General features: G+C 47.8%; 1 protein-coding gene across 1 annotated transcript; it reads left to right on the forward strand.

Annotated features, from left to right (window-relative positions):
- The first annotated feature begins 1,183 nt into the window (after window positions 1–1,183).
- Window positions 1,184–11,059, forward strand: LOC125629063 (G-protein coupled receptor 4-like). Its single transcript, XM_048834313.2, has 2 exons — window positions 1,184–1,296; window positions 9,440–11,059. Exon 2 carries the CDS (start codon window positions 9,636–9,638, stop codon window positions 10,554–10,556), a length of 921 nt encoding a protein of 306 aa, XP_048690270.1. The 5' UTR covers window positions 1,184–1,296; window positions 9,440–9,635; the 3' UTR covers window positions 10,557–11,059.
- Window positions 11,060–13,683: the final 2,624 nt, after the last annotated feature.

Here is a 13,683-nt window from a genome sequence, read left to right on the forward strand (position 1 = left end):
CTGCTGAGGTCAGTGAGCATCTCACTTCTGCAGCAACATGGAGCATGCAGGGTCGCTGCTTCTGAGTTCTATTCAGAGACTGAAGCTAGTCACTTGTGTCTGCCACAAGCAGAGGGATCAAAGCCTCCCTGCAGGCACCAACTTCGTTTCAGTGGTCAAGGTTATCGATCCCCAGGCTGTGGAGCACCTGTCTGCTCCCCAGCTGGGTGGAGAAGGAATTCAGCTAGCCTAGTCCCTTCTCTAAGCATGGGGTGGGGGAGCAGTTCTGCTCTGGATGTAACTCTCCTTCCTCCTCTTCAGCAGAAGCATGGTCACTGCTGAAACCACACTCTATGCTCAGTGGAGAAGTAGCCTGGGACAGTGGAGTGCCCAGGAAAGGAAAGGACTATGGTGGATGGTGAAATTCCAGCTCTGCTTTCACTGTGCCTCATAGCTCCCTCTCTCTCAGAGCCCAAACTTGGGTTCCCTCCCAACCCATAGAACAGGTACTGCCCTTGGAGAAGCGGGTGGGTGTGCAGAGGGAGGCAGAGCAGTCCCCATGGCCCAGTCAGTCCTTAGCCTCTCTCCTAAGGTGGCCAATGATGGTTGCTTGTTGTGTAGGTACCTGTCCCTGGGAAACTGGAGAAATTGGGCAGAGACCTACCAACCGACAGGTAACTAAAGAGCTTCCACTGGGAAGGACTTGGCTGACCTGGGGCTTCATTGGTACTGGCACACACTAGAGGGAAAAGCCTTGTATCCCATTTCCCATTCCCCTAAGCCAACCTGTCCCCCTGACTTGGGGTGGATCAGAGATGACACCTTAGAGGGGAAATCCCCAAAATCCATTAACCACCTCCCTGGGATGGGACTGGAACCAGTGCCCTCTATCTCATTCCCTGACCTCCTGAGACGCTGCTCATCTCAGAGGAGACAGCCTCAGAGGTTGAGGGTCATGGTTCTACTTGGCCTTTATGCAAATGATTTTTGCTGAAGCGCAACCCCTCAAGATCCCCCTTTCTCCCTCTACCAGTCACTCACGGGGTTGAATTTGGTTCCTCCATCAGTTTAAGCTATGGCAGTTTTCAGTGTGGGCTGAAGTTCCCAGCCTATGCTTAGCATGTGCCCTTCACTGTCACGTATTCAAGCAGACTTTGTGGTTAGCGCCTGCCTCGCTCAGACATTTCTATCTGCAGAGAGTAAATGTCACACAACTAAACCACAGCTGCTGAGTGTCTGACTCTTCCAAGACACGTTGACTCAGAGACAGAGGAGCTAGGGTGTCAGTGAGCCCTAACATGGCAGCACGACCCTATGGTGAGTGCTTTATTGATTGATTTTACTTACCTAAGATGCCTTTACCTGACCAACTCTATTTTCCTTATTCACTCCCTGGGGTTTAGTCACCTGCCCTCCTGCTATCTAATTACTGCATTTATAACTTATCTATCCACCTCCAAGGATGGGGGGGGGCTGTAGCAGCAAGCACTATCTGCTCCAAAGAGCTGCCAGCCCAAACCCAAGGCAAGGACCAACAGGTGAGAGCAGCAAACAAAGGGGGTGGAATTGGAGAGGAGGGTTACAAATACTGGTATCATGGGCATAGCTCCTACCCAGGTGTCAGGCTACACAGCTCTGACAGAGTGGCAGTAGGAGGGTCTTTCATTCATTTATAAAGTGCTATTTTTGGGATGTGAAGCTCTTTAAGTGAAGGCTCCATTCCATTTCAGACAGCTGTGCTAACGGTCCAGTGCAGGCTGCTCACTGATACAGAGCAATCTGTATCTGTGTTACGCTATACAAAGCACACGGGATCTTTTATAGCAGTGAAGGCAAATACACCATATTTATTGAAAATTCAATAGTTAGTATATGCTTTTCAGTCACACACACATACTACACATGCACACAGTCCTGCCAGTTGTTGTTTTTATAGTTAACGGTCTGTTGTAGCTCAAGTCAATCTAATGGCCAGTTAGATTGAACACGAGTGAGGAACTGGGTTCTGTCAGTCACGATCTGATGCTCCGAGGTTTTGCAGGACTGAATCCAGAGTGAACCCCATCTTTATAGTTGTAAATTCCCATTTGAGTCCATGCATTTTGCAATGTCATCCTGTAATCATTAGTCCTTAAGAGGTGTTAATATTGGGGTTTTCTGCTGTTATCATTTGATGGTTATTGTCGGGCTTCCCATCGTTATCTCCTATTTGTTGTCTCACCTTCGGGGGTGCCTGCCTCACCTCTGAGGTCGTCAATGCTGCTAACATGTTTAGCATCGGATACAATGGATGTTTTCTGATTGTCTCCTGGTGTTCCCAAGTCTCTCACTTTTACTTGACCATCTGGACATTTGTGATGGCTTTCACACCTTATCTTTTCCTGATGCATGCATTCCTCATTCACACAATCAATCTCTCACAGAGAAGACAGCAGTATTTTATATTCAGCAGAATACATTGTAAATTAAACTTCACAAAATCTTGTGGTCAAAGCAGTTTACATTGTGGCTCAGGCCTTTAACATTCCTTTAATCTAATTAACATAGACACAATACAAGATCCTGTCTTTTACTCACTAAACCTTAAAACAAATAAATGTATATTTAACTAGAGTGCCTAATTTGTAATACATATAGGAAACCATAGTAGACATTATAACTTATCCTAAAACAAAAGGGTGACCATAATCAGTCATAAGGATTGTTCTGGTCTGTCCCTGCCTTAACATCAGTACAGACACTGGCAGTCTGTCAGATGCGTTCCTACCAATGTCCCAGAGGGTCATTCCTTTCTGCTATTCAAAAAGGGTGGCTGGTAAAATGAAATCAAGACATACATTAGTATCTCTATTCTTATAGTACAATTATAAAATCCTGTCCCTTCATCTGGAACTTGGCACAAGCAAACACTATACATTTTAATATGATTAAATGTAAATGTATACATCTAGGAACAAAGAATGGAGGCAATACTTACAGGACGGGAGAGTCTTTCCTGGGAAGCAGTGAGATTGAAAAAGATTTAGGGGTCATGGTTGACCAGCTGAATATAAGTGATGCTATGGCCAAAAGGGCTAATGCAATTCTTGGGTGTGAAAACAAGTGAATCTCAAGTAGGGGTAGAGAGGTTATTTTAACTCTGTATTCGGCACTGGTGTGACCCCAGCTGGAATACTTTATCCAGTTCAGATGTCCAGAATTCAAGAAGAATGTTGATAGGATCAGAGGCTAAAATAGGGAAAGAACAAGTTAAAAATTACTTAGACAAGTTCTTCAAGTCACCAGGTCCTGATGAAATGCATCCTAGAATACACAAGGAGCTGACTGAGGAGATAGCTGAGCTATTAGCGATTATCTCTGAAAAGTCATGGAAGACGGGAGACATTCCAGAAGACTGGAAAAGGGCAAATATAGTGCCCATCTATAAAAAGAGACATAAGGACAATCCGGGGAATTACAGACCAGTCAGCTTAACTTCTGTATCCAGAAAGATAATGGAGCAAAAAATTAAGCAATCAATATGCAAATATTTAGAAAGGGACAGGCAAACTTTTTGGCCCGAGGGCCACATCTGGGTATGGAATTGTATGGTGGGCCATGAATGCTCATGAAATTGGGGGTTGGGGTACAGGAGGGGCTGAGGGCTCCGTCTGGAGGGGTCAGGCTCTGCGGTGGGTCCAGAAATGAGGAGTTCAGTGTGCGGGAGGGGGCTCCAGGCTGGGGCGGGGTGAGGGCTCTGGCTGGGGGTGCAGGCTTTGGGATGGAGCTGAGGATGAGGGTTTGGGGTGCAGAAGGGTGCTCCGGGCTGGGATCAAGGGGTTCGGAGGGCACGAGGGAGAGATGGGCAGGGGGTTGGGACATGGGAGGGGGTCAGGGGTGCAAGCTCTGGGCAGCGCTTACCTCAGGCAGCTCCCAGAAGCAGCATGTCCCCTCTCTGGCTCCTACGCAGAGGCCAGCCAGGCAGCTCTGCACACTGCCCTGTCCGCAGGCGCTGCCCCTGCAGCTCCCATTGGCTGTGGTTCCCGGACAATGGGACCTATGGGGGTGGCACTTGGGGTGGGGGCAACATGCTGAGCCCCTTGGCTGCCCCTATGTGTAGGAGCTGGAGGGGGGTCGTGCCACTGTTTCCAGGAGCCACATGGAGCCATGGTGTGTGTGCAGCAGGGCAAGCCCCAGACCCTGCTCTCTGGTGGGTGCTCAAGGGCCAGATTAAAATGTCTGAAGGGCCAGACGCAGCCTCCGGCCCCTAGTTTGCCCACCCTGATCTGGAAGATAATAAGGTGATAAGTAACCATTAGCATGGATTTGTCAAGAAATCCTATCAAACCAACCTGATAGCTTTCTTTGACAGGGTAGCAAGCCTTGTAGTTAGGGGGAAGTGGTAGATGTGGTATATCTTGACTTTAGTAAAGCTTTTGATACTGTCTCACATGACCTTCTCATATACAAAGTAGGGAAATACAACCCAGATGGAGCTACTGTAAGGTGGGTGTATAACTGGTTGGAAAACCATTCGCAGAGAGTAGTTATCAATAGTTCACAGTCATGCTGGAAGGGCCTAACAAGTGGGGTCCCGCAGGGATCAGTTCTGGGTCCGGTTCTATTCAATATCCTAATCAGTGATTTAGATAATGGCATAGAGAGTACTCTTATAAAGTTTACAGGGTTGCAAGTGCATTGGAAGACAGGATTAAAATTCAAAATGATCTGGACAAACTGGAGAAATGGTCTGAAGTAAATAGGATGTAATGGACAAATGCAAAGTATGCTACTTAGGAAGGAACAATCAGTTGCACATATACAAAATGGGAAATGACTGCCTAGAAAGGAGTACTGTGGAAAGGGATCTAGGGGGGGTCATACTGGACCACAAGCTAAATATGAGTCAACAGTGTAACGCTGTTGCAAAAAAAAGCAAACCGCATTCTGGGCTGTATTAGGAGGAGTGTTGAAAGCAAGATACAAGAAGTAATTCTTCCGCTCTACTCCGTGCTGATTAGGCCTCAACTGGAGTCTTGTGTCAAGTTCTGGGTTACACATTTCAGGAAAGATGTGGACAAATATTGGAAAAAGTCCAGAGAAGAGCAACAAAAATTATTAAAGGACTAGAAAACATGACCTATGAGGGAAGATTGAGTTTGTTTAGTCTTGAGGGGACATAACAGTTTAAAGTACAAAAAAGGTTGTTACAAGGAGGAGGGAGAAGAATTGTTCTTCTTAACCTCTGAGGAGAGGACAAGAAGCAATGAGCTTAAATTGTAGCAAGGGCAGTTTAAGTTGGACATTAGGAAAAACTTCCTAACTGCCAGGGTGGTGAAAGCACTGAAATAAATTGCCTAGGGAGATTGTGGAATCTCCATCATTGGAGATCTTTAAGAGCAGGTTAGACAAATACCTGTCAGGAATGGTCTAGATAATACTTAGTCCTGCCATGAGTGCAGGGGACTGGACTAGATGACCTCTCGATGATAGATTGGAGAGGGTTCAGAGAGGAGCCATGAGAATGATTAGAAAACACGCTTATAGTGATAATCTCATGCTCAATCTATACAGTTTAACAAAGAAAAGGTTAAGGGGTGACTTGATTACAGTCTGTAAGTACCTACATGGGGAACAAATATTTCACAATAGGCTCTTCATCTAGCAGAGAATGGTATAACCCAATCCAATGCTGGAAATTGAAGCTAGCCAAATTCAGACTGGAAATATGGCATAAATAATGACCCTTCCTGTTTAAAAAAACACAAACAATTTACCAAGGGCTGTGGTGTGCTACTAACACTGTTTTTGGGTACAGGAAAGAAACACTGGGACATTCACACTTAATAAACTCTCCAGACGAAGCAAATGCAAATTAGAGCACATAGAGACATGGAAGAGCCATGGCGTGGGAGAGCAGGGATCCTTGCTTAGGAGAACACACATGCAAAGTTTATGGAGATGACCATTTGGTATAAATGTTTTGAACTGATGCTGATTAGTTTTACAAAATGAGAAAGCTTTCTAAGTATAAAGAAAAGGAGGACTTGTGGCACCTAGAGACTAACATTTATTTGAGCATAAGCTTTCGTGAGCTACAGCTCACTTCATCAGATGCATTCTGATGAAGTGAGCTGTAGTTCACGAAAGCTTATGCTCAAATAAATTTGTTAGTCTCTAAGGTGCCACAAATCCTCCTTTTCTTTTTGCGGATACAGACTAACACAGCTGCTACTCTGAAACCTTTCTAAGTATGTGAGCTTTCTCTGGCTCCCTCCCTCCCACACTCAACACTGTATCATTTCTGAAACTCCCTCTTAGCCATATATATTCATGTCCATATCTCCAAAAGGTCCAATAGCCCATTCCTCAATCCCCCTGCCTCCCATTTAATTTTTCAGTGAGCTGTTTTTAAGTTGCAGTTTACCGTCTCTTTTCTTCATGAGGTACACAGTCATATGTGCCTGTCACAGGATTGGGTGTCCCCTTTACTAAGCCAGGGTTATTCAAGATACGCTGGATGCTATCACTATCCATTGCAGTGCTATAAGGTCCTTGACTACTTTTAACCAAGGAACATAATCCTGACCTCAGAGTGTAATACAATAAAATAAAAAATGGAGCAAGTTGCCACTACTGCATGACTGAGCTAAGACAAATTGAAAGGTATAACAGGTAGTGCAGGGCTGAGCTAAAGGGTAACTGTTTCCAATTCTACACTGAAAGCTAAAGTGAAATGGCATTTTCACCACAAGCTGTATTCCTAATCTTTTGGGTCTGAGGATGGTGTACTAAATAGTATCTTGGTGCTGTAGCCACAGGGTGATGTGCTTACATTTTATAGGTCAGCTTAGACAAAAAGTGTATGAGACAACCTGAGCTGACTTTCAGTGAAAATGCTGCCTGCTGATCTAAACTCAAGACCTGATTCTGCTCTCAGATTTTCAAAGTAGCTCAGCTCCCACTCCGGTCCCCAGATGAAGTGGCCAGAGTTTCACAAGTTGAGTGCTGAGCTCTTTTGAAAATATGACCATTTATTTGGTGGTGCCTCAGTTCCCAGCGTGAAACATGGGAATAATATCACCCACTTTCTCCCACTCTTGATCTGTTTACACTGTGTGCTCTTCGGGTTTGTTACTATGTGTTTGTATGATGCCTAGCATAGTAGGGCCCTGATCCTATCTGGGAATGCTAGGTCTTACCATAATACAAATAAATAGATCACAGACACTCAGAGAGAGTACTTATATAGCACCATTCATGTTAGGCTGCAGTTTTCAAAGGACCCTTAGGGCTGGTTCTACACACAAACCTTAATCAAAATGATTAAATCAATTGTAATTCACCCCTTTTGCTATTTCAGTTCAAGTCTGTGTGTGGACACACTTTTATTTTAGAATAAAAAATTGTATTAAATTGCTGTAGAGCACTCTTGAACCGAAATAAGTATCCACACACAGACTTGCACTGAAACAACAAGAGTGGTGAATTATATCTGATCAGGGCCGGATCTAGGATTTTTGCCACCCCAAGCAAAAAAATGTTTGGCCACCCCTTTTTTTCGTGCCCCCCCTGCCCCTGGCTCCGCCTCAACTCTGCCCCTTCCTAACCCCTTCCCCAAATCCCCGGCCCCGCCTCCTCCCCCTGGTTGTGCCACATTTCCACCCCCCCATTGCTTCCTGCAGCTCCCCCCCTGCAACTCCCCGCCCTAGCTCACCTCCGCTCCAGCTGCTCCCTTGAACACGCCGCCACTCCACTTCTCCCTAGGGAGAGGTAGCATGTTCAGGGGAGCAGGAGGAGCAGAGGTGAGCGAGGGTGGGTGGGGGAGCGCAGGAAGTAATGGGGGGGGGGTAGAGGTTCACCTCCGCTCCACCACCGCCGCCTCTCCCGAGCGCACCGCCGCTCGGCTTCTCCTCCCTCCCTCCCAGGCTTGCTGCGCCAAACAGCTGTTTCGCGCGCGGCAAGCCTGGGAGGGAAGGGGGAGAAGCGGAGCGGTGGCAGCACGCTTAGGGGAGCAGGTAGAGGCGGAGCAGAGGTGAGCTGGGGCAGCAGGGGCACATTTCTAGGGGCGGCATGGCCGACGCCGGAATGCCGCCCCTAGAAATGTGCCGCTCCAAGCACCTGCTTGTTTTGCTGGTGCCTAGAGCCGGCCCTGTATCTGATTTAATTATTTCAGTGCAAATTTATGTGTAGACCAGCCCTAGGTGAGTTAGGCACCCAACTCCTATTGTCAATGGACTTTGGATGTCTAACTTCCTTATGCTCTTTGAAAATCCCAGCCCCGGTATCTAAATTGCAAATGAATCAGACTGAAGAGTTGAGAGTTTCTGGAGCAGTCTGGGTTATTGTGTAATGTGACCCCATTTGTGGTCATTCTATACCTCTCATTCATCGCTCTGCACCCCCCCAATTCTGCTGCCATATGTAGGTCAGGCACAATTTCCTGTGTTTGAACTGAACCTGGTCCTTTCCTTACATTCAAAGGGTCCTTCCATGTATCCCAGGCTGTTCCTTTTATGCACACAGTCTCAGTGGCCCTGGCATTGAGAGTGTGGTGCTTACAAATTATGGTGGAGTGATAAGTCTGAGTGTGCATTTGTCCATATCCTTACTGCGTTATTTGCACAACAACCAAAAAGTGCACCAGGTGCTTTACACATAAGGAGCCTTGCATCTTGGGGTATCAGTTAACACCAATGCAAAGTGGGCGTGAAATGCTATTGAATCCAAAAGGTGGCATTTTGCACTACTGTAAAGGGGCAACAAGGGGCAACGCAATGGTGAATGGGGTCCAAAGCCCCTTTGCTGAAAAAGGGACTCGGGGGAGTGGGGGGGTTCTGAGATGTATTTGACCCATGCATGGTGCAATTTTTGGAGCCAATTCCTAGCTGTCCTTGATTTTAGCCCTGGCCTGTGACTCTTGATGAGCCTTTTCTTTCTGATACTGGCACAAATCACAGTGTTCAAGTAATTCCCAAGTTCATTATTTGGCAAAGCAAGGTCCCTAGGGGATTTCACTGAGTCTTCAGCTTTTCTCACTTCCACAGTTGTGGGAAGCTCTGCTTGAGGTTGGGGGGAGTGGTTCCTGTAAAGGTCATATGATAAAAGTGGAAAAGCTTTGTCAAAATGGAGGCCTTGCACCAAGAGCCATGGTTCATCACTTTTGTTTGCAATTAGTTTGTTGGGAGTTTCTGGTGGACTTTCCTTGCTTAAGAGCATAATTGGCCTGTCAGGAGGACAGGAAGTTGTGACTGCTTCCTGGCCAGACAGCCCAGCTTCGCTGCAGTGTTTGCACAAACAAGGAGGAGTTAAAAGCTTTAGTTTCAGGCTTGTTCTCTAGCTCAGATCCCAACACAGGGTTACTAGGCAGTGAAATCCCAGCCCTATCTGTTTGATAAAGGGAGCAAGGAATCAAGGACAGTTAGGTGCTTGGGCTGCCTTGCTTTTTCCCTGTAGCACTCAGTTTTTCTGTCTTTTACAGACTCTTTGAGGAGTGCAGCTTGGGAGTAAGTGGAGTGACCGTGTTCCCCTTGTGAGACAGTCACCCTGGAGAACTGGATGTAGCCCCCACTGTAGGACAGTGACCCTGAAGACAGGGGACTGTGTTCCCTTCCATGCAGGATGGCAACTAAGGCACTTGGTAACAATCACTGACTCTGCTGCGTAAGGTGAATACCATGGCCTCGCCCTGCCCAATGGCCTTTAACACCACCAAATACTTCCTCATCCCTGTCTACTCTGTGGTAGTTGGGGCTGGCTTGCCGCTGAACTGCCTGGCACTTTGGACCCTGGTGTCCCAGATAAACAAGTCTATCGTCCTCTCTGTCTATATGCTGAACCTGGTGGTAGCTGACCTGCTGCAGACCCTGATGCTGCCCTTCTGGATCTACTATAGCTACTGGGATCACAACTGGGATTTGGGGGCTGGGGCCTGCGTGGCAGTCAGCCTGGGCTTTATCACCAACTTCTATGCCAAGAATGGCTTCCTGTGCCTCATTGCCATGGAGCGCTACATAGGTGTGGTCCATCCCCTGTGGTTCCGTGGGCTACAGACAATACACGGTGCCACCAAGGTCAGCGCCACAGCGTGGGTGCTGGTGCTCAGCATCTGCTCTGTGGGGACTGGGCTACTGCGGAAGGAGCCAGAAGCAGGGCGCTGCTATGAGGGTTACCCACTAGGCACGTACTATGCAAGTTTTAAGATGGCCACCATGGCTTTGTCCTTCTTCCTACCCTGCTTCTTCATGGGCTTCTTCTACCTCCGGGTGCTGCACAAGCTCAGGCAGCTGCCATCGCTGGAGCGGGAGACAAAGAGGCAAATCTACAGCTTCATCTCCCTCATCATCATCTCCTTCTTCCTGCTTTGTGTTCCTTACCAGGTGACGTCCTTCTACAAATACCAGAGGGAGATGGTTCAGAATAATGAAGGTCTCTGCCTCTTTGAGACAAACCTCTTCATTTACAGTCAGGCAGCACTGTGCCTCACCACTCTGGGCAATGTCCTGGATCCTCTGCTGTACATCCTGCTCCTCAAAGATGTGCGGACAGAACTCGGAAATCACTTAAAATGCAAGGTCTTGGATCAGGGTCACAAGTAGATTAGACAGGAATGGAGACACTGGGTGGACACTGGCCCAGACCACTGCGTAAGATACCCAGTGAGGTGGGGGAAACCCATTTGGACTTCAAGGTCCCTCCATTTGATCCCGGTCTGAATGCCAGGGCTTGGCCTTGCTCTCTGCTTCCCTTTGTGAAGCAGCTCTGCCCCCTGCAGCCAAATATGGAAATATGGTCCCTCAGGGACTTCCAGTCACTCAGAACTTTTTGGAGACGCAATTCAATACCAAAGAGACAGGCCGAGTCAAGCCACAAAAAATCATTAGATTGGCATATGAATAATAAATTTTAGGTCTTTTTGCCTTTATGGTTTGAGCTCCAGCTTTTCACTGCAAGTGGTGGGTGATCATGCTCTTTTAAATGAACAGCATCATATAATTTCAAGAGCTGGGGCTTTAACATTTAATATTATGTATGCATCCGATGAAGTGAGCTGTAGTTCACGAAAGCTTATGCTCAAATAAATTTGTTAGTCTCTAAGGTGCCACAAGCACTCCTTTTCTTTTTATTTAATATTTTGAGACTCATGATAAAACTGTGAGAGGTGGCAACACTGAACAGACGAAGTATAAAAAATGTAGACCACTAGACTAGATGAGGATCTAGGAGTGGATATGGATGGATAGGCGCAACCTGCAGCAGAGAAGATATTCATCCAAACTTACAAGTGAGTGAGTGTGAGAGAGAAGAGAGAGAGACCCAGATCCCCACCAGTGAAAATAGACCCACCCCCAACAAAAGCAGAAATGCAACGAAATGGTGCCCATTGGGGAGAAAGAGAGAGGCACCCATGTCCATGCCACATCCCTAGCTCAGGTATGAGCAGCCACAGAGATGGGTGATGTGAGAAACTGTCTATCCTCTGGCAGTGCCTCCCCTTTGCCCATCTCTCTCTCTCATCCTGAGTGCTGCACAGTGGCACCACCGGTCCCACACACACAGTCTTGCCAAATTCTTATTTTTAAACCAACCACCACCACCCCCAGGACAAATCAGGGCTTGAAGTTCTGGGAAAGAATCTTCCTGCTGGGGTGGCGGGAGCCTGAAGCAGCCAGGCTGAAATCCTCCAAGCCAGACCATTCATCCCTCCTACTGGGGGGAGGGTAAAATGTGTCCCACAAAGGGGGATGGCAGACAGACCGAACATGGATCCTGGTCTGCTGCTGTCTCCTGTCAGAGAGCCCTCTGTCAGGGAAATACAATTAAATGTACCAGTCTGAATAAAATCCAGGTCACTACCCTCTGCTTACTGACACTGGCCACCTCCTCACTGCGGGGGGGGGGGGCAGGTGAGGGCTTCCTCCTACACTGGCTGGAGCAGCCTCCCTCATGTGCTCACTAAATGTGTTCTCCTTTGCTTCTGAATCTCCCTGTCCTCCTGGATAAGCAGCACTGTGTGGTGATCGGGGGGATCTGGGGAGTGCTGTTGGTAGGGGATACGGTCATGTGTCAGGACCTAGATAGCGCTGTTGTGAAGTGAAGGCCAGAGGATTCCTGCAGAGGACAGTGTCTGAGATGGCTCAAAGCTGCACTGAACCCTGCATGTATCTACTGCTGGTGTTGCCCACCGAGCAGATTCCTCCTCATTCATCCTGGCAGTGGGGAGCACTGCTGGCTCCCTGCTTAAGACCGCTGTCTCATACAACTCCATGCAGCCCCCCTCTCCTGTGCAAAGGGCCGTGGCTTCCCTGCAGGGAAAGGGGAAGGGAGGAAGCTTTATTGGTCTCTGGTCTCCCCACAATTTTGGAGTGGGATAGGGAGGATCCCAATTCCTTTCCCCTGGAGGGTCTCTCCCTTGTTGGGCAGCGTAGGCCACCCTGGTGGTGACTCTGTGGCAGGCTATGGGGTGTTCGCGCAGCCCCTGCCCAACGGAGAGTTGGCCACCCAGATTCTGTGTTCAAGCTAGCGAACAGGGGACCGCAAACAGGGGAGTTTGAGAGAGTGCAAAGGAGATCCCACTGCTGAAAGAACAAGGTGCGAGTATTAACCTTGGGGTAACCGGATGATCGAGATGCTAAAGGATCACTCAAAGACGATAAGGCCATTGTGGAGAAACTAAATGAATTCTTTGTATTGGTCTTCACTGTTGAGGATGTGAGGGAGATTCCCAAACTTGAGCCATTCTTTTTGGGTGACAGATCTGAGGAACTGTCCCAAATTGAGGTGTCATTAGAGGAGGTTTTGGAACAAATTGATGAACTAAACAGTAATAAGTCTCCAGAACCTGATGGTATTCACCCAAGAGTTCTGAAGGAACTCAAATGTGAAATTGCAGGACTACTAACTGTCATCTGTAACCTACCATTTAAATCAGTTTCTGTACCAAATGACTGGAGGATAGCTAATGTTTAAAAAAGGCTCCAGAGGTGACCCTGGCAACTACAGGCCGGTAAGCCTCACTTCAGTACCGGGCAAATTGGTTGAAACTATCGTAAAGAACAAAATTGTCAGACACACAGATGAACATAATTTGTTGGGAAATAGTCAACATGGCTTTTGTAAAGGGAAATCATGCCTCACCAATCTAGTAGAATTCTTTGAAGGGGTCAACAAGCATGCGGACAAAGGAGATCCAGTGGATATAGTGTATTTAGATTTTCAGAAAGCCTTTGACAAGGTCCCTCACCAAAGGCTCTTAAGCAAAATAAGCAGTCATGGGATAAGAGGGAAGATTCTCTCATGTACTGGTAACTGGTTAAAAGACAGGAAACAAAGGGTAGGAAAAAATGGTCAGTTTTCACAATGGAGAGAGGTAAACAGTGGTGTCCCCTAGGGATCTGTACTGGGCCCAGGGCCAGCTTTAGGTACCAGCAAAACAAGCAGGTGCTTGGGGCGGCACATTTCTAGGGGCAGTATTCTGGTGTCGGCCATGCCGCCCCTAGAAATGTGCCCCCACCGCCCCAGCTTGCCTTCCCTCCGCCTCCACCTGCTCCCCTGAGTGCACCGCCGCCACTCCGCTTCTCCCTGCTCCCTCCCAGGCTTGCTGTGCGCGAAACAGCTGTTTGGCACGGCGAGCCTGGGAGGGAGGGAGGAGAAGTCGAGCAGCGGCGCGCTCAGGGGAGGCAGTGGTGGTGAAGCAGAGGTGAGCTGCGGCGGGGAGTGGTTCCT

This window comes from Caretta caretta, chromosome 13 (assembly GCF_965140235.1).
Source record: "Caretta caretta isolate rCarCar2 chromosome 13, rCarCar1.hap1, whole genome shotgun sequence".
Classification (NCBI taxonomy): domain Eukaryota; kingdom Metazoa; phylum Chordata; order Testudines; family Cheloniidae; genus Caretta; species Caretta caretta.

Coding starts and splice junctions, on each gene's coding strand:
- LOC125629063 (XM_048834313.2), top strand. CDS start 9,636: ATGGCCTCGCCCTGCCCAATGGCCTTTAACACCACCAAATACTTCCTC.